The sequence below is a fragment of the Melanotaenia boesemani genome, chromosome 9 (genome assembly GCF_017639745.1).
Source record: "Melanotaenia boesemani isolate fMelBoe1 chromosome 9, fMelBoe1.pri, whole genome shotgun sequence".
Classification (NCBI taxonomy): domain Eukaryota; kingdom Metazoa; phylum Chordata; class Actinopteri; order Atheriniformes; family Melanotaeniidae; genus Melanotaenia; species Melanotaenia boesemani.
In genome coordinates this window covers 12,118,865-12,142,060 of record NC_055690.1, presented here as the reverse complement: position 1 = coordinate 12,142,060, position 23,196 = coordinate 12,118,865, and the positions used below count along the sequence as shown (strand labels likewise).

The following is a 23,196-nucleotide window of genomic DNA, read 5'->3' as shown; positions in this document are numbered from 1 at the left end:
CATGGATTACATTGGTCTTATTCAGCCTCTCTTAATAAACTTTTTAGATTTTGTGTATTTTTCGATATGGCATCTCACTGTTTGAGTAATTCCAACTTGCCTCATAGTAACAGCAGAGTATAATTACATAACTATACATGATTTATGTCAAACAATTCATAACTTTCATCTTCAATTTTTATGTAATTTGTAGTCCTCAAAGAAAACTGTAATATAATTATTTTTTCAGAGATTAATCTGTTTTAATTTCTATCCTGTCCTCCTGTAACAGTGAACATCATTACCTTCAAAGTGAATCTTTTTAATACAAACACTTTTCCTCTTTTCTCTTTGCAGTCTATGGTGTTGCTGCTCTATAGCCAGAGGCAGTATATCTTTGAATTTGACAAAAATGATCGACTCTCCTCTGTAACCATGCCAAACGTAGCCCGGCAGACCCTGGAAACCTCTCGCTCCATTGGTTACTACAGAAACACCTACCGCCCCCCTGAAGGTAATGCTTCAGTGCTCCAAGACTACAGTGAGGATGGTCAGTTGCTGCAGACCACCTACCTGGGCACAGGCCGCAGGGTCATCTACAAATACGGAAAGCTCTCTAAGCTGCTGGAAATTCTCTACGACACTACACGCATTGGTTTCTCCTATGATGAGGTGGCAGGAATGTTGAAAACTGTCAACCTGCAGAGTGAAGGCTTTACGTGCACCATCCGCTACCGACAGATCGGACCACTGATTGACAGGCAGATTTTCAGATTCAGTGAAGAGGGCATGGTCAACGCCAGATTTGACTACGTCTATGACAACAGTTTCCGAGTCACCAGCATGCAAGCTGTCATCAATGAGACACCGTTACCAATAGACTTGTATCGCTATGATGACGTGTCTGGCAAGACTGAGCAGTTTGGCAAATTTGGAGTCATCTATTATGACATAAATCAAATTATAACCACAGCAGTGATGACCCACACCAAACACTTTGATGCTTACGGTCGGGTGAAGGAAGTCCAATATGAGATATTTCGCTCTCTCATGTACTGGATGATGGTTCAATATGACAATATGGGGCGTGTGGTTACCAAGGAGCTAAAAGTTGGGCCCTATGCCAACACCACCCGATACACTTATGAGTATGATTCTGATGGTCAACTCCAGGTGGTCTCCATCAATGACAAGCCCTTATGGAGGTACAGCTATGACCTAAATGGCAACCTGCACCTCCTCAGTCCTGGAAACAGTGCCCGCCTCACTCCCCTTCGCTATGACATCAGAGACCGCATTACTCGTTTGGGAGATGTCCAGTACAGGATGGATGAGGATGGTTTCCTGAAGCAAAGAGGAAATGATTACTTTGAGTACAACTCAGCCGGTCTGCTGATCAAGGTGTACAACAAAGTTAGTGGATGGAGTATCAAATATCGTTATGATGGCTTGGGTAGAAGGGTGTCCAGCAGAAGTAGCAATGGCCACCACCTCCAGTTCTTCTATGCTGACTTGTCCAGCCCCACTCGGGTCACCCATATGTACAATCACTCTAGCTCTGAGATCACCTCATTGTATTATGACCTACAGGGACACTTGTTTGCCATGGAGTTAACTGGAGGGGATGAGTTTTATGTGGCATGTGATAACATAGGCACGCCTTTGGCTGTGTTTAGTGGTTCAGGCCTCATGATCAAGCAGATCCTCTACACGGCATTTGGGGAGGTTTACCTTGACACCAACCCCACCTTCCAGCTCATAATCGGCTATCAAGGAGGACTGTATGAACCTCTTAGTAAACTGGTCCACATGGGCAGACGGGATTATGATGTCCTGGCTGGTCGCTGGACAACACCAGACCATGAGATTTGGAAACGTCTGAACAGCAACCACATTGTGCCGTTCAACTTGTACATGTTCAAGAATAACAATCCTCTTGGGAATAATGAGGAGACAAAGTGCTACATGACAGGTAAGCTGTCTCAACACACCCAAGAGATGATTACAGAGATGAGATGATTGACTTAAAAAAAATAAAATCCACATTCTCTATCCTCTACAGGTGATGGCAATTTGACTTTAATATAGTTATAGTAGATATCATTAATAACACATATAACAAATTTCTTTATTAAGAAAGTCATGTTGTGTTCTTGTATTCAGTGAAGGCCCTTATTGCAAACCTTCAGGTATTCTGAAGTATATTTGCAAACAGAACAAAAAAGATAAAATCTTGTAATTATAACTTTCCATCTGTCACTGGTGACAAATAAATCACAAAAGGGAAAAGACGAAATTATTATGAGGTTTCAACATCATATTTACTTAAACATATTCACAAAATAAAAAATATATATTGAATATGTGGTTTTTGTTATTACTACCAGAAAGACTAGAAGGATTATTATACAATCTAATTTAATAAACTGTCTCCAGCTTGGTTTAAAAGTAATTAAAAAGATTAATACTGTATTTTACATTTCATTGTATTTAAATGGCAGTTGTCAGATTGATAAATGAATGATTAAGTTAATGTTACCAAGGTAATCATTAATGAATATAACTCCTTAAACACTGATTAGATGGAGGTGAAACTGTTGCTGCTGGCAGGAAACATTTTACTTTTTCTTTCCTAATGTATTCTTAAACTAAGCAGCAAGCCTCAGTTGGAAAAGCAGCCCTTTCCAAAATTAGATTGTGCTTGATAGGTTTTTAACAGCTCCCTACCTAAAAAAAAACTTTAGCTTGTTTTTTCTAGGTACGTTTGGGTTTTATACATGCATGTGTTTATTTTTGTATATGTACTCAGTATTTATTATTTTAAAAACACTCGAAGGGAACAATTCTGTATGGCAAAGCCCTCTGTTGTTGTCTTTGTTTCTGTGGTAGGGAGGAGGTAAATGGCCATGAAAGGACCCCAGCGGGGAAAGAGAACACAACAGATCCATAGAAAACCCAAGCCAGGGCTGGTTACATCAGCCTCTGGTGCTGGAAGGAAAGCTGCATTTATTAAGAATGCTTAGTGAATAGTCTAAAATCACATCAATCTTCTTAGATCTCAGTTATAAATGTGTGATATCTTTGTATTTATTCAATGTAACTTAACTTCCTAATGTTTTTTTTTTATTTTGGATTGAAGGACCAGGGCCATTTCTTTCCTTCTGGTGTATCTTTATCTCCTCTTTTTTCCACTCTCCTTTTTTCCACTCAGTAATAAATAATTATTCAAAATAAAAAAATAAAAAAAAAAGAATAAAAAAATGTCAAACTATTAAGAGGAACTTTATACCCATAAACCTCCCCTTGGCAAAGCAAATTTATGCAGCACAACCCAGCAGCCAAACCATCATTCTGCTTGCTACGATACTAGACAGGACAAGTTATGAAAGAAAAAAAACTTTAAAATAACTTCTTTTTTTTTACCCAGGTGGGTTTACCTGCAAAAAAAAAAAAAAAAAAGAAAAAAAAAGAGCTAAATTAGTTAACTGCATATAGAAAAAACATGCTAACTATTTTGGCAAAAATTGGCAGTTTTTGTTCAGGTGGTTTCCACCCTTCAGCTTCTCTTTCTGTTTAACAGAACCATTTAACAGTCTGCCAGTCGAAGCCATGTTCAGCTTCACAGTCCAGCATTAGGAGCTGACTGGCATTTGAATGCTAAACAGACTTGATATATTGGTAGTTGGTCTGCCTCAATTGTGATTGATGGTGCTGACATTTACATTTATTTCACTAAATTACCAGGGTCCTTTCATTGTCCTCAAACAAATTCCTATTTAAACAAGATTTGTCAGTTGCCACAATGTGGCTGTGCCAATCTTTCACAAACTTGCCCCCCAAGTGTCACACCAATGATTCTGCTGTCCATAACATGAGCTCGACGCAAAAACCTTGGTTTGAATGGGTTTAGTTTCTTGCCAAGGCTGGAAACTTCTCTGATACTCAATCAATGACAGCGTATAACAGTGGATGGCAGCAGCACCTACAACTTGGTGGCTGTTTTTAAAAAGACTATACTATTATGATTGCATGAAATATGAATCTCTGTCATGTCATTTCCTCTCTTAGCATCTCATTGGAAAAATATTACTGTAAACAAGAACAAGCAATAAATAATAGGGTTTAAAATATTTTGTGTCGAAGTCTGTGTGACAGAATGTTACAGCATGTAATTATCAGCACAGCGGATGCTGTCAGGTGTTGTTTCTGGGACCCAGCTGTGTGCTATTAGTGTAGCACCTACAGGAGTGGACATGAATCATCACAGCTATATCAAGTGTTTAGGATAGCTCATCCACTTTTAATAACAAATCAAGCACTCCTCTGGATTGAGTAGTATGTTCAGGAGACAAACACTTGACTATACAATGTTAATTGTTTGGATTTAATAAATTATTTATCTGAGTCTTTTTTCTAAATCTAGAAATGATTGTGTCTATTTACAAAATGTATGTGCATCATTGTTTCACTGTTTTGACTTCTCCCTTGCAGATGTGAACAGTTGGTTGGTGACATTTGGCTTCCAGCTGTACAACGTTATTCCTGGCTATCGTAAACCAAATACAGAGGCCATGGAGCCATCCTACGAATTAGTCCGCACCCAGATCAAGACACAGGAGTGGGATAGCACCAAGGTAGTCACTTGCCTATCTCAATTTTCATCTTATTAAAGATCGCTTTCTACTTCAGTCGCTTTCCTTTCCAGCATCATTAGCAAGTAGGCATGCTCTACGTAGCCAGATTCCCAAAGGATGAGCCAGCTATCAAGCCTAACATGGCCCAGTGAGCCAGGTCTCTGCCCCTCGTCCTCATCTTGGGGAATGGGGTCAGGCTAAACAGCCCTTGTAATTGTCCTGCCATTAGGGAAATTCACTCTCCATTCCCTTCACCACTAGCCATTGATTTCATCTCAGTTTTACACTGTTGGCCAAGGACTGAGAAGTAGTAGACATGCTCTGTTTCTGGCTTTTTATCAGCTCTTTTAAGTTGGCCCCAACGTACCTGAATTATTGAAGAGGCCACTGTTGTTTTCATGGGTTTGGTTACAGCTAGACAACAGAATGGCACCCATCAAAGGGGCAGATTCATGTTGCATGACACTTTGGCTGCTACCTTAACACAGTGTGTACTTGTTTTCATAAAAATTTGTTCTTTATTTATGCTACTGGGATTATATGATACAAGGTTATCCATGAGCAGGACCTCTGACGTGACCAGCCAAACTAATGAGCAAAATTATACCAAGGGTGCATAAGAAATATATAAATAAAAATAAACACTGATTATACATGTACTATGCACAGTTTGAGTTTTTTTTTTCTTTGAATGCTGTTAAATAATGTGCTTTTAGTATTTTTTTTCCTTTCATTTTGTGTCCTTGTTAATTTCATAATATGGACACTGAATTTTACAGATATTAGATTTTACTTTCAGTAATAAACACTATGTATTTTGAAGTCAAATGTTTTTTATTTTCATAAAAAAAGTCTGCATTACTCAAAATTTAAATATACACTGTGGTTCATTGCACATAATATGAATTACTAATAATCCAAACCGAATTTTTACACATTACACAAAACATAATGGTAGAAACTCCAGTTATGTCCTCACCTCAGCATACTCTGCTGTAAGACATTTTCTGTCAAGGCCCTTGGGACTTACTCATCCATTTCCGTGATTTGCTCCTGATAACTCACAGAAACCTCTGAACTCATCAAAGATGACAGCCTACGATGCAGATGCAACACAGCAAACTTGAATTCAAAAAGCATCCCACCTTTTTCCAGTTTAGCTATTTCAGAGGTAGATTTTATGAAGGAATTCTGTAAATTGTAGACAGTAAAAATAACACTCTTTCAGAGACTTCATGCAAGATTGGACAGATTCAGGTTTTAAAATAAGGGTCTTCAAGCCAAGACATTTGGAGGATTTCTCTCTTTTTTTCTGAATGTAGAAAAACAGGACTACAACTAAATTAGTCATATTTCTGAGTATTTGACAATTTAAGAGTGTTTCCTTCACGTGGAGGCAAAAAATATAAGTCATAATATCATGGAAGGGAAATCATTTACATACCAACCAAACACCCCAATTATATGTTAGCAATATCTATAACAGACTTAAGTAACTGAAAGAAAAAATACTGTAATTGAGGTTTTGAATAGCAAGATTAGCCTTGATATGAAGATTTATTCATGTTTGTGAGGAATCTTTGCCTTCAGCTCACCTCTGGAGTAGGTATTGTAAATGGAAAGATTAAGATAATTAGTCTTTACCTTGTTTACAAGCTCAGCTATTATTGCCCTTTCCTGAATTTCTGTCTATGAAATGGTGTGCTGAGATGGGTAATAGCATGTTGATCCTCACTCCAGATGACATGGCCAGGCCAGTGAAGTGTAGGGTTCTTTGAAGCCTAAATATAAATATAATATAAACTACATGTAGTCCATACTCTTTTGAATTTAATTTTATTGCATTCGGGAGAAAAGAATGCCTTCCATTCTATCACTCTCTCTTTAAGCCCCTATTTTGCTATGCAGCTGAATCCACTCACAGATTGAAAAATGCAATGAGGGGCCAGGCAGATGAGGTCTATGCTGTACAAGGCTTGATCTTTCTTTCGGGATTATGCTGGAGGCTGACTGCACCCCCTTCTGTGTGAATGATGCTGTTCTTTGAGTGTCCTGGGAGACTGTTTCAGTAAAGTGGGGGACATTGGCCTCTGCGCCCCCCACCACCCTTGGAACAGCTGACTGGGTCACACGCTGGTACAGTAAACAAACATAGAGTGGCATGGTGTGAAATATTCCCCCCAGGCCATGGGTCCCGAGGAGCCTTTGCACACATCTGCCCCCTCTCCTTCAAACATCTCTTAATGCAGGATCTGATGCAGTGTCACGTCAAAGAACGGGCAAAACATGCAGGTCATTGCAGTGTGCTCTGCTCGCCTTAGCCCCACCCAATTTCCCCCAGCCACCCTCTAACTGAGGCAGTCAGAATTAGAAAACTGTCAAGAAGACTTTGGATGTTACTGCTTGATAAAAACTCCTTAGGATCCGTGCTGCCTCAAATATTGTGTAATGGCTTACAGGCATAGAGTTTGAGAGCCTTTTTGTTGCTGCTCAGATGTGTTCAGGCAATGGTCTCTTTGTGTGCTGGCCAGCTTCCATTTCATATCATTTTATCATCATCTCTTGATTTTAGCATCTCTCTTTCTTCTTGAGAAATCTCTCTTGTCAAATAGTATTAGGGAAAAGTATTAACTTTGGCTAAAGGGAATGTAGTATGCTTTTTGATCCCTTAAGGAATGAGTTATATTGTACACTAGTTACCAACAAATTCCTTTTTCATATTTAGCCCAGCAGGGCTGTCAGAAGACAACAATTTCACCCTTTTTCAAAATATCATGCCTGTCGCACATGATCAGAGACATTTGTATTTGCACACAAACACCTCGCCCTCTACCTTAAGTGTGCCGTACATTCACAGCTTCAAGTCATCAATAACAGAAGTAATTTCATTATTTCATATGTGATAATGATGCCTAATAAAACAAAAAAAGATTTTATGTTTTCTGTACCAGCTTTCAATGTATTGTTTACCTTGAAAAGATTTGCCATAATGAAATGCCATAAAGTTTATACATTGTTTAACATTGATGTCATTTTTAAAATTTGTGTTCTTTTTAATGCCAAATCATGCTTATTCAGTCCTACAAGTTAATACAAGAAGAAACTGTGTAGCCATAACATTGAATTTGACATGGTTGAAGTGTTAATGAAGCAGTAGGAATCTCAGTTATGAAAAGGAAGCAACTGAATGCACACAGTGCTGCTTAGTCCCTATGCAGAGTAGGTTTAGAACAAACCAAGGTGTGAAGCAAGGAGTGCATATTTGATAGATATTGTTTACAGTCTTTAAACAAGCAATTGTACTGTTTAATCAATTTCCTGCTCTGAGATAGAAAAGAAAAGATATGATCCTTTGCATGTAGTTGCTGTGGAAGCTGTGACTAAATAGTATTGTCTTTGTTTTGCAGTCTCTGCTTGGTGTTCAGTGTGAAGTTCAGCGGCAGTTAAAGGCCTTTGTGAAGCTTGAACGTTTTGGTCAGATCTACAAAGCCAGAAGTGCTGGATGTCCTCAGACTGAGGACAAGAAGATTTTTGCCTCTGGCGGCTCCATCTTTGGAAAAGGTGTGAAATTTGCCATCCGAGACGGTCGCATCAGTACAGACATCATCAGTTTGGCCAATGAGGATGGACGCCGCATGGCTGCAGTTCTTAATGATGCCTTCTATCTTGAAAGCCTTCACTTCACAATCATGGGAATGGACACCCACTACTTTGTCAAAGTGGGCTCAGTTGAGGGAGATTTGGCCCTCATTGGCATGACAGTGGGTCGGCGCACACTAGAGAATGGTGTCAATGTGACTGTGTCCCAGGTCAACACCGTGCTGAATGGCAGGACTAGGCGCATTACTGACATCCAGCTTCAGTACGGCGCACTGTGTCTGAATACACGTTACGGCAGCAGTGTGGATGAGGAGAAAGCCCGCATTCTGGAGTTGGCCAGGCAGAGAGTTGTCACCCAGGCTTGGGCCAGGGAGCGCCAAAGACTGAGGGATGGAGAGGAGGGCTCACGAACCTGGACTGAGGGAGAGAAGCAGCAGCTTCTGGGCTCTGGGAAGGTGCAAGGCTATGATGGATACTATGTAGTTTCTGTTGACCAATATCCTGAGCTGGCAGATAGCGTCAACAACATTCATTTCATGAGACAGAGTGAAATGGGCCGAAGGTGACATGAACACAAGGCTTTCGAGTGAAGGACTCGTATGTAGAAAATGGGACTTCTTGCCAAAGACAGTTGTGTACATGATCACATGTTTTTTGGGGTTTTTTTGTGTGTTTTTTTTTCCTTTGACTGTGCCCAACTTGATTTTTAATATACTGTAAAAAAAAAAAAAAAAAAAAAAAAAAGAAAGAAAGAAAACAAAATGGTTACAATCAGTTGCACTGTATTAATAGAAGAGTGCCCTTCTCCTTCTGAATTATTCTTTAACAGTCTTTGCTCTCCAAGTGCGACTGCTAGAGGATGAAAAATTGTGATGTCTTTGACTTATTTTTGTGACTCCATTTCCTCATCGCTGTTGGTGATTCTGTTCAAAGAAATCCAAGAGGAGTATTGGTAATGCATTATGTTCACTGGCTCACTCTGCTGCCAGACTTGCAGATTGTTATTCACAAGCTTGCTCCATTCTGCCTTTTCTGCGCCTCAGCCAAGGAGATTCCTTCTCTCTTAATCAGTTCTGTTTTATACTTGAAATCCTCGTAGCCCCAGTCATCCATAAATAATGAGAGAGATTTCTGTTGGCGGTAAAGCCCTTCATCAAAACCCCAGCTGAACTTGTCAAAGCACCTTCATTTCTGTAATGTCTTGTAATTTTATAAGAGGAGGCTTTATACTCATTTACGGTCTAAGCTCAGAAGTCTCTGTGCACCCTGAATGTGCATGTTGGCCTTTTTTTATGAACTACAAAATTAGCTAAAATGCTTAGTTAAGTTTAAATTGTATGGTAAAGCCAACAAAGGGATATGAGGTCACCTTTTAATTTGGATTCATATTATCTTAAACTGAATTTTCTTTTTCCAAGGAAGAAATTGGCATAAATTGTTGTCCACTCCTCTTAATTTGACTGTGTTTAAACTACTCGCTCATAAGAGAGCATAAGAGCCAACCCTGTAAGAAAATACTGTGGAATTATTGTCTGTATTAAACAACAAATGGTATTTTACAGGAATGGTTTTGAATTATATTTTAGTTTTGTTTTATAAATAGCTATATGAATTAACAGTATAACAAATGTGAATTTTTTAAAAAAAAATGTGAATTATTGTCCCTTCTATTGTTAATTGTTGTACTTGAATAATACTTAAGGGTGTTTGAACACATGGAATAAAAAATGAAGGTGGTTTAGTTAAATCAGTTACTGTGTACTTCATTAGACTGACAGCATTTTACTGATCTGGATTGCTTATGGAAGGCACTGTTTGTTAATCAGTAAGCTTAAGTCAGTATTCCACAGCACACAGTCCCATCCAATAAGGTTTTGGATGAAAATATTTAAAATAGTATAACACAGAAGGTCAAAGAAACCAGTAACTTTAGTCAGACCTGCTTCATTAGCATACTGGCTGCAGACATAGATCGGCATTGCATTGTGTTGTGGGTGTCATGAAACATACAAATTGCCTTTGCCCTAAGGGCTACCCGCAGGTCAGCATCAAAAGTGCTTTCATTCTCCAGAATAGGACTCTACTTGGTCCCATGTCTGGTGGAAATGCATTATACCTGCAGGTGTACTAGTGCCCGTTTACAGACTAAAGGTCATCTATACACACCAACCTTGGAAATAACCCATATGGACACTTTCCAGCTCTCATACATCTGTGCCCCCCATCAGTGGATACTGCAGAGGACAGTTAACTGCTCATTCTCAAACATCATGATGACAAAACTCAAGAGGAGTTGAGACTATTTTGAAAATTGTGACATTGATTTGACTTACGGTACTATTTGAACTATGCCAAGCCACTGCACACTCAGCTTTTGTCCTTTTCTGTCAAACATACGAACTTGTCTCTGTGTTGCGGTGGTGAGAGCATGGTTGATAGTGTCGATCTGTACAAATGGCAAAGCAAAAAGTACGTGGTTATTTTTCCTGATATTGGTTGACTCTGTGACATTTTGTTTCCAAAAAAAAAAAAACAGATATGTATGTTCAACATGATATGAATGAAGGATATTTGCATTGTGGAATATTGCACTGAGAACTGTTGCGTCATAAGACTGGATCTTTTTCTAAAGTTTTGGACTCATTTTGAGTTTTGGTTTGTTCTCAACACTGTGTTTTTAGCGCTTCTCTTTGACTGTGTAAATATGAAGGCATCAAAGTAAGCTGTAAATAAAATGCAAATGTAGATACCTCTTAGAGCTACATCGGTGACCCTGTGTAGTCTTAAGGTAGAAAGAAAATAAAGGGAATATTTTGTGTTTATTTTTTGTGTTCTATTTTATATATTGTATATTCTCTAAAACAAAAAGCTTTCTGTCACTGCACTAAGGCTGGAAAAATGTTGGAGTGTTTTATTCTAACTCTACAATTATTTCTGTATTCCTATATTTGTCACTACTTAGAACATTATATACTAGATATCCTATCTCCAGAACATCATATAGAGCACACGTTAATTCACACCCCGTAATGCATTTTGTAAATCTAAAAAGCCTATTTGATAGATTATGATAATGTAATAGTGTCCTATGAGCCATTACTTGGTTAAACATCTTGTTTCACCTGTTAAAACTTTAAACTTATTAGATTCTTAAATTGTGTAAAAATATGGCTGAAACAGAAATCAGAATAAGGAATACTTCATTAATCCCAGAGAGAATTAACTGCATTACAGTGCTCCTTAAAACAATGGAATTCAGTGAGAGAAAAGGATATAGAAAATAGAAAAATAAGAGTCCAAGTGAAAGTACAGTCCATTTAAAATGTCTCTACAGTCAATGTATTTAACTTAAGAGACGTTCAAATATCAAGGGATGCTGTGCAAAACTTTATTATTAATTAACCTATCAAAGTTGAGGACCAGTTCTTTGATGTTACAAAAAACCACCAGGAGACTGTTTTTAAACTTGATAACTTTGTTGAAACAAGTGGAACTCAGGGGCTAATCCTGTTAGAAGGCAGGGTGGTTCGGGACTTCATTGCCAGTATGTGGTGGTAACATGGGAACCTGGAGCATTTACACTCGCTGCAGGCACAGCTGAACACAGCGCTCAGAAGAAAGCATGATGGCCTGTTTTACCAAAGCAGACACCTCTTGCTCATTTATTTTTCTCCACTTTGCATTAATTTGAGCCAAGGAAACCGCTGATCTCTGTGTGAAGGGCAAGCATCAGGAAGCTATCACACTCTAATGTTTGCTTCAGCTAGTTTGACTCCACAAAAAGAAATTTTCAATCCATGGCTATCATTTTCCTTGAGATAGCCTGAGCCTCAAGCTGCACGTGCCTCTAGAAAAGAGGATTTCTTTAAAGGGAACAGAAAATGCTGCTAGCAGAGAACCTGTGCAGGATGAATTTAACTGCTGCAGAGAGGCAAAATGTCCTTAAGCCTGGAGGAATGAAGTCTTTTAAAAGAATCATAGTAACAATACCCTCACCTCAAGCAGCCAAGATCTTATTCATTATTAGTATTTCATTATCCACAAAGCCAAATGTTTGTAATTATAGTAATTAAATTGAAATGGCATAATATTCATGGTTAACAAATATCTCAGAATGCATAACATATTGTATTTTCTATTTGCCTTGACAAGAAAATGATGCAGCTAATTTGCATGTTTCTTGATGCCCCAGCAGCAAGTGGCTTGTCATTTTTGTTGCTGAAGGGTAGTGTGAATATTTCAGATTGCAGTGTTAATAAATTAAAACAACAAATCATGATGGCCACTAATAACTATAATCTTTTTATCTTAATGCAATTTAAATAATACCCAAGACCAGTGTTTCTTTTGGAATGTGCAAACCAAAGGTTGTAATATTTAGACAGAGGTGTTGTCCTGTTTGTCCCTCGTTTGTCTTTTCCTCTCATTTTTAGATGGCAGGGTCTGCAGTGGGGCCCAGAGACTGGCAGCTACACCATTGTTGCTTATGCTGCCAAACTTTGAATTTGATTCACTTAACAACAAGCATTACATTTAAAATTCACGAAGCGCTTGAGGAATTTTTTTTTTATTACTTTATTTTTAAATCTTTTTCAATTTTATACAATAAACAGGAACAAGAAAAACTCTTGGGACAGTCTGGTATAGTGATACAATTGTTAAAATTTTGTGTTGTTCAGTCTTTTGCCGCTGTTGTGAAAACTGTCTATTTTTCCCATTTGTCTTGGGTCCATAATCTGTGCGTCAAAATCTCCATCTCAAAAGTTCTGTGCACAATTTGCATCCAATCTTTTCTTGTAGGTGGGTCGTGGGTACACCATTTTTTGGTAATGGCTTTTTTGCATCCTGCCAATAATATTTTCAACAGGTAAATATCATCTCTTATACAATGTTTCCAGTAATGTGTCCTATATACATAACTACACATGTTTGGGGAATAACGTAACCTAATATCTTGACAATAACAGTATGGATATCGTTCCAAAATGGTACAATTTTAGGACATAACCAAAACACATGTGAATGAGTTACATTGGCATCTCCACATTGTCGCCAACATGGCTGTACCCTGGACCTGTACTTGCTTGAAATTTCAGGTGTAATAAAAAAATCGTATTACATTTTTCCAGCAGTGTTCTCTCCACACACGAAATGTTGACTGTTGAGTTTTCCAAATATTCACCCATTCCTCATCTGAAAGAGTAATACCAAATTCTGTCTCCCATTTTAATTTTACACCCAATGTATGAAGTTCTCTCTTTTCCATAAGGTGTTTGTAAAGTGAGGATATGATCCTATATCTTTTATTACTGTATGTACCAATTAGTAGTCTAATAATACCACCACTGTTATGATCAACTTTGTGTTCACTTCTTTATCATAGAAATTCCTTAATTGTAAATATCAGAAGTGGTCAGGGTTTGTTAGATCAAATTCCTGTTTTAGCCCATGAAAACTTTTAAATGTACCATTCCTTACCAGTACACAATGGGCTGTAATACCATTGTCAATCCACTGTTTAAACCTCAAGTCATGTGTGTTTGGGGTGAAGCTGTTGGTACAGGCTAGCCATAGAAGTAAGCTGAGTTCTTTTTCAAATTTGAGTTTCCGTATCACATACAGCCACACTTTTAACGTCAATTGAGTCACTGTATTGATATGTTTTAATACATTTCGAATAGTCTCCAACTCACTAATAATACTTGAGAGTTCCCTTCCTTGTACAAAACGTTCAATATTTTTCCATTTTGCCTCATAGTTTTTATCACACAAATTTATTATGGGGCCTATTTGAGCTGCATGGTAAAACTCTAAAATTAGGCAAAGCCATACCTCCGTTATCTTTTCCAGTTTGCAATTTTTCAAATTTTATTCTAGGTTTTTTGCCATTCCATATGAATCTTGATATAAGTCGGTCCCATGATGTAAACTGCTTCTCTGGTATTACAATTGGAAGTGCCTGAAAAAGGTAGAGGAGACAGGGCAAAACATTCATTTTTACGGTCTCAATTCTAGCACTGAAGTCTAGTGTGAGAGCCTCCCACCTTTGAATGTCAGTCCTGATACCCTGGTCTAACTTGCTAAAGTTTGCATCGTACAGTTTATCAATTTGTTTTGTTAATGTAATTCCAAGATAAGATATGTTTTTGGAGTTCCAATCCAGATTATATTTCCTACGTGTAGTCTCAGAGGGGGAGTAGTTCATTGTTAGGATTTGTGTTTTAGCCAAATTTAATTTGTATCCAGAGTAGAACCCATAAACCTCTAAGTTGTGGATTAAAGCAGGCAAGGACGTTTCCGGATCTCCCAAGTAGCAAATGACATCATCTGCAAATAATCCTATTACATGTGGTTCATTTCTAATTTGAATGTCTTTGATTTTTTCATTCTACCGAATGTATTGCGCTAAAGGTTCAATATAGAGAGCAAATGAAGTTGGTGATAGGCTACAACCCTGTCGTGTGGAGTGTTCAAGTTTTATATTTTTGGTTAAATTACCATTGATTTAGTTAGATTTCCAAAGAAATGCTTGCTAGTGTTAGGTGGTACATAGGTATTAACCAATGTTACAGTCTCGTTTTCCATATTGCCTTTTACGATTACATATCTCCCTTCCTTATCACTAATTTCTTTACAACTTTCAAATTTAACAGAATTGTGTATGAGTATTGTCACACCCCTCTTACATCCATGTCTGAATATACTATGATACAGTTTTGTAAAACCAAATCCTTTTAATTTCTCACTTTCCTGTCTGGATAAATGGGTTTCTTGTAAGTAAATAATCTATGCATTTTCTTTATGCGTTCTAGTCATTATTTTCTTCCTTTTCATGGGATTGTTCAGTCCATTCACATTCAACGACACTATCTTGATACTATTTTCTATAAATTTTTTTTGATATAAGTACAATGTTGAACTAACTCATATGCCCCAAAAACAAACATAAAAAAATAACTGAACTTTAAATGAACACAGAACAATGAAACTTCCAAAAGAGAGGATGTTCTCAAAAATTCCCTTTGGTCCCTGTTGGTGGGTAGAGGGTAAAGTACCACATTTGTGTGGGGGCCCTCACTAGTACAGGATAAATTCCCAACCAGTGGTAATCCACCTATACTAGAAATGTCCAACATCTGGTGTATATTTTCTTACAAAACAAAAGCTGTAGTCGGCGATCGTCCGGTAGCTTGAGTTGTGTTTTCAGCAGTTCTGAGATTTCCCCTCTTTCTCTTCTGGCACCCCGTAGATTTGTAGGTTGCCATGACTCTCCAAGTCGACAATCTTGAGGTGCATTTCACGGTTTTGCTTCATCGTACTGTAGTAAGCAATGTATCTTTCACTTCAAGACACGCTGCCTCGAGGTCTGCTATACGTGTTTGGGCCGCAGTAATGTTAGCATTCTGAGTTTGCAGTTCCCATTGTACCTCTTCTTTGAATTCACTTAAGTCCTCCTTCATAGACAACCTCACTTTGTTTTTAAAGTCTCCCAGTTCGTGCTTGATATCTTTTTTAAAGTCCCGTAGGTCGTTCGAAAGCAGTGTCAGGGCCTCTAACAGCTTACCATACTGGGCGGCCATGTTAGTATCTCCTGGAGCAGAGTTAGCATCGTTATTGCTGCCCTCTCCCGTTTGGTCGACGTTTTCTTGTTGTTTGGGCATTTTCTTGTCAGATCTCGAGCCTTTGGGCATTTTTCTCCTCAAAACGTTATAATTTTAAGTGTTGCATAAGTTATTACATCACCAGGAGGTATTTTTAATCATCGACAGTAGGGACACCAAACTATGCATCCATCCCGGTCGTGCGCCACCAGGAAGTCCGCGCCCTTGAGGAAATTTTTATGAGGAAAAAGGAAAATTCTGCTTGAGGTTTGATTTCACGATAGGCAGTGAAAAGCAAACATTTCTGCAATACCCATGCATGAACTATTTCTCATTACCTGCATAGAGTCTGATGTGAAGAGATATCTTCACACTGCGTTCACACTTCATCTGTTTCCTCTCACTGATAATTCTGAGTCCAAGTGTTATATAAACAGTGGCAGAGGTATTTGCTGTTGAAATCAGCAAAAGGTTCATTCCTGCTGTAGTCTAACCATCCGTTCCTTCAGTGAATCATGTGCAAACTCTGAAAATAACAACTATAATATAACACCTGCTGTCTCTTGCTTTTCTCTACCTGTCAATCTCAGTTTCAGTACTCACATGAATATCAGTGGTGCCATTTGTAAAGAGCATCACCTTGGCAAGAAAGGTTACACTTGTTCATGTTTTCTCAACATCCAGAAAAAGAAATTGTTGGAATTAGGGTGGCCTTGAAAAGACTTCACTTGTCTGTGTGGATAAAACTGCCTTGCATTCTATCTTTAATCATTCAGGTTCCCATTGCCCTCTCCACTAGTTACGCAAATGATAGACCAATCATAAAAGCTAATGGGGTAAGAAATGGTAAACCAACTGGCCATAAAGAGTAGAGGCAGGACTTTCCTCAAGATTTAGGTCTCATTTGAATACCCAACATGATGACAGAACACAGCAGCAACAGATGCACTCAGTAAAGCATAAGTTCTGGGACAGAAATCGATGTGATGGTTTTGAAAGTATCATATTTCAATGGGTCATATAAAGGCCAGCATTGCCTCTCACACAAAACTAGGAAAATGGAAAATGTGCAGTATAAGCACCCCCACCCCCCACCCCCACCTTCACCACCACCACCACCAAAAAAATAAATAAATAAAAGCTTAAGAACCCTGTAAAAGAGCCTGTACTGCCCTTTTTAGGGCAACATATTGTGACAACTTTTACTACTATGCTAGTTAGTGCTTATTGCTTGGTTTAAAGAAATGAGGTAATAAAAATTAACAGCACAGAGATAATCCATAATCTATAACGCAGAGTCTTATTAAAACTGTCCACACAAATTCACAATCTGGGGTTTATCAGGACCACTGCACCTGGAGTCTGTAACTGAAAGTTGCTTTCACCTCTTGACATGTGTTACAAAAAACATTCAGCATTGTGCAGGATTGATTTGCATGTCTTTATAAATCATTTTCAGTAGAAAATCTTTTTTTTTTTTTTTTTTTTTTTAGATAATTTGCTTGAGTTGTATGTTTTCCCCTTTTTTTCCTTTGGTTACCACAGATTGTGCAGCAGTTCTGTTTTTCTTATTTTTGATCTCTGTGGATTATGTCAGAAGCTCTAAGAAATTAATCCTGTTAGCACAAGAGGAATCATTCCCTTTCTCCTTTAAAAAATTTATGCATGTCTGGCTGATGTGTCCTGGACTCCAGAAGGCCTTGGTGGACTTGATGGACTCACTGGAGGCAGAAGCCACAGCTGCAGCTGCCGTCTCCCTTCACATTTCCCCTGACAGGTGTGAACAAAGGACCCAGAGAAATGTCACTGCAGCATTTTTAAGTTGCACAGACACTGCTTGCATTCAGGAATAAAACTGCCTTTACACATTATGCAAATCATATTGACAGCATATCTAATGCTTTTATTAGGCTAATTATGCCTGAGGTCAAATCTGTCCACAGCAAAGGATCAGTATGCATTCAAAACCATGTGTGTGTGAAAGCATTTGGGTGTACTAAAAGGTTAAGGAATGCTTAATGTTTTAGGACAGCTTATCATGTCTGCTTTAATGACCATAGAAAATAAGTGTTATTGATTTTAGTTTATGACTTGAGCACCAATCATCATCAGTTGGGCACTGTTCATCATGTCTACAGAGATAACAAGAGAGGATTTATTTTAAAAATGTATTCTTGTAATTGATTACACAAAATGTCGCCTGTATTCTTACAAGCAATCTGAAAACATTTACATCCAGGTATAAGTTTGATTACACAGTAAGCCAGTTAAGCATAGATAGAGAACAAAAACAGAAAAAGCCATAAAAGTAAGCAAATGTCCATTCTGTGGGGAGAGACTCTGTCAGGGTTAAAACAAGACGAGTATATTTAATAGCTTTGAGCTGCTGCAGTAAACAACAAAGCAAATAAAGAATATAAAAACATACAGTGTAGAAGAAAAGCATCCTTTCCAATTATTTTCTGTAGATTAAAGGGTAAATTAGCAGGGATGACAATGTGAAAGTGAAACAAACATCTTTTTATAAAGATACTATCTAATATGGAAATAAATAAATGACACTGCTTGACCTTAAAGGAAACGTAACACTAACAAGTTAATATTTGAATCTCTCTTACTTCCTTGATTCCATGAAAAGTATTGCATCAGGTTTTATAAGAATGATTAGATATCTTAAACAGCAGCTAAACGTAGCTAAACATTTACCAGTCATGCGAATTCTAGTTCAGTTGCCCTGTACACAATATAATCCGATTTTAATTTGATCAGTTATTAAAAGTGAGACAATTAACCCTCATTTTACAGAAAAAAGAAATTAAATTCTTAAATACAGAGAGTATTGTTGCTTGAACTGGAATTATGTGGAATGTTAAATTACACAAATCTTCACTCTTCAGTACTTCTTCATTAAGGGTGTCCAGTTTTCCCTCTACAAATAAATGAATAGACAATTTAACTTTATTTTGGCCAGTTTTAAAATTACTGGAATCACTTTCTCACTATGTCCAGGCACAAAACCTTGAATACGGTAATATTCTGTCACTAGGTGCCCTGGTTCCCAACCTATTTTCCTTCATGCAAATATTAAAAAGCCAAGGACCCTCTGCCCCATCCCGTACCGAAACCATGCTTGGCTTTATGGTTTTAAAAGTGAGATTCTCACCATAAATAATATATTCTGGCTGAGTCCTGTCTTTCCATGAAGTCAAAGGTAAATTAATAACATATAGCCTTACTTTTTTTTAAAAAATGGGGACAATGTGTGGACATTAATCACAATGGCTCTGAATGTTCACAGCCTCAGGGACTCCCTGTGCTTTTTGGTGGACCCCTTTGGGTGGTCCCAGACCACAGGTTGGGAACCATTGCCCTACCTGACCATATGTTGAGCTCAGTCACTGTTCATATTATCACTAATGGTTAATCCATGTGTCCTGATAGTACTATCCAACATACATAGTAATGGATCTATGTATCTAAAAACATATGTGTGCCTTTCACTAAGAAAACAATGTCTGGTACAGAATAAGTTTTTTCTTCTTCTTTTCTTCTGAATGCAAGTATCCTGATTAATTATAAACCCTCCTGCAAGATTTACTCTGTAATTGAGTAAGATTTTGTCTTTTAAAATTCATGTTCATTAACCAGAAACATCCAAAATGTTCATGCACTTTGTGGTCACCACTCTATACTTAGTTATGTGATCATTTTGGTTTTATCAGATTGGAGCAGCTTTACTTCACAGCTTTTGCTCCTGCGCTCCCTGTACATCTTCATTTTTCTGAGTTGTACTGTACTGTAAAATGCCAGTGGTTTTATTCTAAGATTGAACCACTGGGAAGAAAATCACAAAAAGTTATGAGTTTTCATCTGTGATCTCCCAATAGCTTAGCTTTGTATACAGTGATGCTGTCAACAACGATCACATTCAAATAAAAAAAAAACTAGAAAGCTCCTGCTGCAGCAGATTTACCTGTTTACTTACCCTGACTGTTGAGCAGTAGACATAAAATGGGAAAATACGTTGTGACATAAATGAAAATTATCGTTCAAAAGTATAATTTGTTGTGGAGCAAAATCATCCTCAGGACAATGTTTGCTGAGTACACAATACCCATTTTTTTCAATGATACCTGCTTCAGAAGCAATGTAGGTAGTGGCAACTCGCAGGTTATCCTGTGTTTGTGTTGTTTTATTAAAATAAATAAAGATGATATTTTAGAATGTTTGTTACTATAAAACAAATGAGCTTGAATGAAAACTGATTGCATGAAAAAAAATATCACATGTAAAGCAGAAGCAGAATAAGGACAGTGCCCTGGGAGATAAAGTATTAAAATCAGTTTTCATTTTTGGTTTGTTTGGTTTTATTTTGTTTTTAGTGTTGTTTATTTGTTTTGTGTTTTTATTTATGTCCCTTCTTGTTGTGTTTCAGTTTGTTCATTTGTCATTCCTCACAAAATGTGCACCCCTCTGTAATGTACTTTATCCTGTGATGGATGTAAATCAAAGCGTTTTAATTTAGATGGATAGTTCAGGCACATCCTTTTTTATAATAAACAACGTATGGGCACAGGGTTTTGTTTTCTAAAAATATCCTGAAAAGTAAAAAATGTTTTGGTTGAATAACCACATTTACAAAATAATCCAGAGAGTGTAACTAAAAAGCCCACATGGAAACCCAAGACATTACCATTCATTGTTTGGCTAATTAGAGGGTAGCGGCTGTGTTTGGAAAAACTAAAGTAATTAGTCATCGATTTATAATTGGACATACGCTGGGAGAGCGGTTGATCAAGAAGGAGACTGTTTGCTATGGTGATCTACATGCGATGTATCAATTCAATTTAACCCAGTGTAACTATACAACACCAAATCATAGCAAGTCATTTCAGGTCAGAAAAGTAAATAATTCCAGATTTCAGAGAAAAACAGCTGATATGGTTCCAGTGTGAACAGAGGTGTTATAACATTATTTGACTTTTTAAATTGCTCCTGGCAAAAACACTGAACTGCCCAACATGAATCACATCATTTACTTGAGCTCTGACCTTTGTGATTAAATGTACATGTGTTCAACATCCTTAGTTTACCTCCTCCCAGTTGAATTTACCTTGTGTGTCAAGGCTAATAAATTGTTTCTGTTATATAATTCAATAATATTTTGCTCACAGGAATGAAATCAGTTTTAATGCAATTATCATCAGGTAGTTTGTGTTTCAGCAGGGAATGTAAATGAAATATTTCTGCAGGGGAAGATCACATCTATGACAGGGCTGTGGAGGAATGCACCCACTCAAACTAGAAAGAACCACTCTCATTGCTCATTTGTAGTTTGATGTTGGTGAATTGTTACTCTTGAAATAAGATATTGTGTTTGCCCTGGGAAACAAAGTGCTTGTTTAACAAAAAGGCACTCTTTGTTGAGGACAAAGAGTGGCCAAAAGGCTTTCCATTTAGCTGTAAATGTCAAACAACTGTATAGTATAGATTAATAAAATGTTGCACAGTGGTTAGGAATGTGTGATATTGTAGAAAGAGAGAGTTCAAGGGGTAAAGGTTTCCTCCCTGGAAACAAAACAAAATACCTGTATTTCTATTTTGGAAATGTCTCCTAATATTTTTATGAATTCAGTTTATTAGTTTTAAGTTTCTTTATGTGTCACATATACAATGTCAAGACAATGGCAGTGATTTTTTTAGCAATACCGATAAAACTTACAGAAAATAAATAGCATAATGAAATTTTAGGGCATAACTGTCATCTGTTGAAGTGAGCTTTATTCTCTCTTAAAATATCCACTGTGTAACTTTAAACCCAAGCTGACAAAGCAGTGTTAATTTATCATACCTAATGTGTTTTCCAAACTGCAAGTTACATAACCTAAATATTTTATTACAATTATATTCAAAATATATTTTAAAGAAAAACATCTGTCAAATCAATAATACTGAATAAACTATTTAAGAATACTTCTAAAAACAGCCTCACACCCACCAAGGTGAGAAAATAAGCCCTAATTATAAGCTGCATAAAAGCAGAAACCCTGCGTCTTAATTAGGAGCTAACATTTGCTCTCATTTGTGCAAATTGTTCTATAAATGAGGATAGGAGAGTTCCATCGTCAAGGAAGGTAAAACTAAAGAAACTGAGGAAATTAAGCCGAGACAACACTGTATCCTCCTTAAGACACTGACAAGTGATGCTTCTGTAAAGACCAAAGTGTGGATAAGAATTAATAGTTCAATTTGACTGTGGCCTGTGTGTGAGTACGTGTGTGAGTGTGTGGATATGAATAACGTGTGATAAGGGACAACATTCTGATATTACCTCTCTGCTTTTCTATTTTTCATCATCTATTCTTAGCCATCTCAGGAGAGTCTTGTCTTTGACTGCCTCCAGTGAAAGGAAGGAAAAGGTTCAAGTGCTAAACTGATGAGACATTTTTAGGGTTGAAACTGTGTTGTAACTGCTCCTAATGGCAGCAATCTCCTGTCTCCTGCTATCTCCTATTTGCATCGGGAAATTTTCTTTCAATGCTACTGAAGTAGAGAAAAATACTTTCAATGTGCCACTGTAGAAAATGTATGATTCATACAGTCATCTTAACTTCATACAGAGTAGTCACCACCCTCACTATTACAGGATTGTTGCTTCCAAAAAATAATCACGGGGTCCATTTTACATTAATGTTGGACATTTATTTAAGTTTTTGATCAGCACAGCAGTATCTTATGAAGCCTAACAGTGAGCAGCACAGCTCTGTGACAAATTGTGCCACACACAATAAGAAAAATACTGCAAAGATGTAACTAAATTGCTCTTCCTTAACAACCTTAAATCAGAGAGAGAATTATCTGGAGGATCAAGTGCAGAGAGAAGATCCTATATAACTTATCTTGATGTCAAGTTTCAGAATTATCAACAGAAATGTAAGAAGTGCAATTAATTTTTAAAAGTAAGTTCAAAGAAAACTTTATTGAACAGCATTTATTATTATTATTATTATTGTTGTTGTTGTTGTTGTTGTTGTTATTATTATTATTATTATTATTATTATTATTGTTATTGTTATTATTTATTCAGAATTTGCAAAGGCTTCCTGATTACTACTACTTTAAGTACATTTTTCACACAGCATATGACAGAAATTAATTTTATGAATAAAAAATAAAAGAGGAAGAAAGAAAATTGCTGGCATATTCAAAAAAGAGTGAGAAGAAGCACAGCTTGAACATTGAGCATTCTAATAAGGTTAGGTGCTGTAAAGCTGTCTGTGAGGTTGCTCAGAAGAAAAACACAGATGTTGAGCAGGCTACCTTAAACTTTTACTGAATTAAGAAATACACAAGCCTGAACTTTGGTTTTGTGACAAAGGTGC

General features: G+C 37.3%; 1 protein-coding gene and 1 long non-coding RNA gene across 3 annotated transcripts in view; one reads left to right on the top strand and one right to left on the bottom strand.

The window, feature by feature from the left end:
* Positions 1-11,035, top strand: part of tenm4 (teneurin transmembrane protein 4) — a 156,722-nt gene extending 145,687 nt beyond the window's left edge. For both annotated transcript variants that reach the window (XM_041995265.1, XM_041995264.1), the window contains 3 exons: positions 337-1,951; positions 4,471-4,613; positions 8,021-11,035. In XM_041995265.1, the coding sequence (XP_041851199.1) occupies positions 337-1,951; positions 4,471-4,613; positions 8,021-8,779 (2,517 nt within the window). In that variant the 3' untranslated portion in view covers positions 8,780-11,035. The remainder of the gene's footprint in view (positions 1-336; positions 1,952-4,470; positions 4,614-8,020) is intronic.
* On the bottom strand, positions 3,304-22,082 carry LOC121646344. The gene is made up of 3 exons (XR_006011604.1): positions 22,069-22,082; positions 16,859-16,864; positions 3,304-3,376 (listed from the first exon to the last, which is right to left on the bottom strand). It is a non-coding gene; the product is annotated as an uncharacterized LOC121646344 (long non-coding RNA).
* Positions 22,083-23,196: the final 1,114 nt, after the last annotated feature.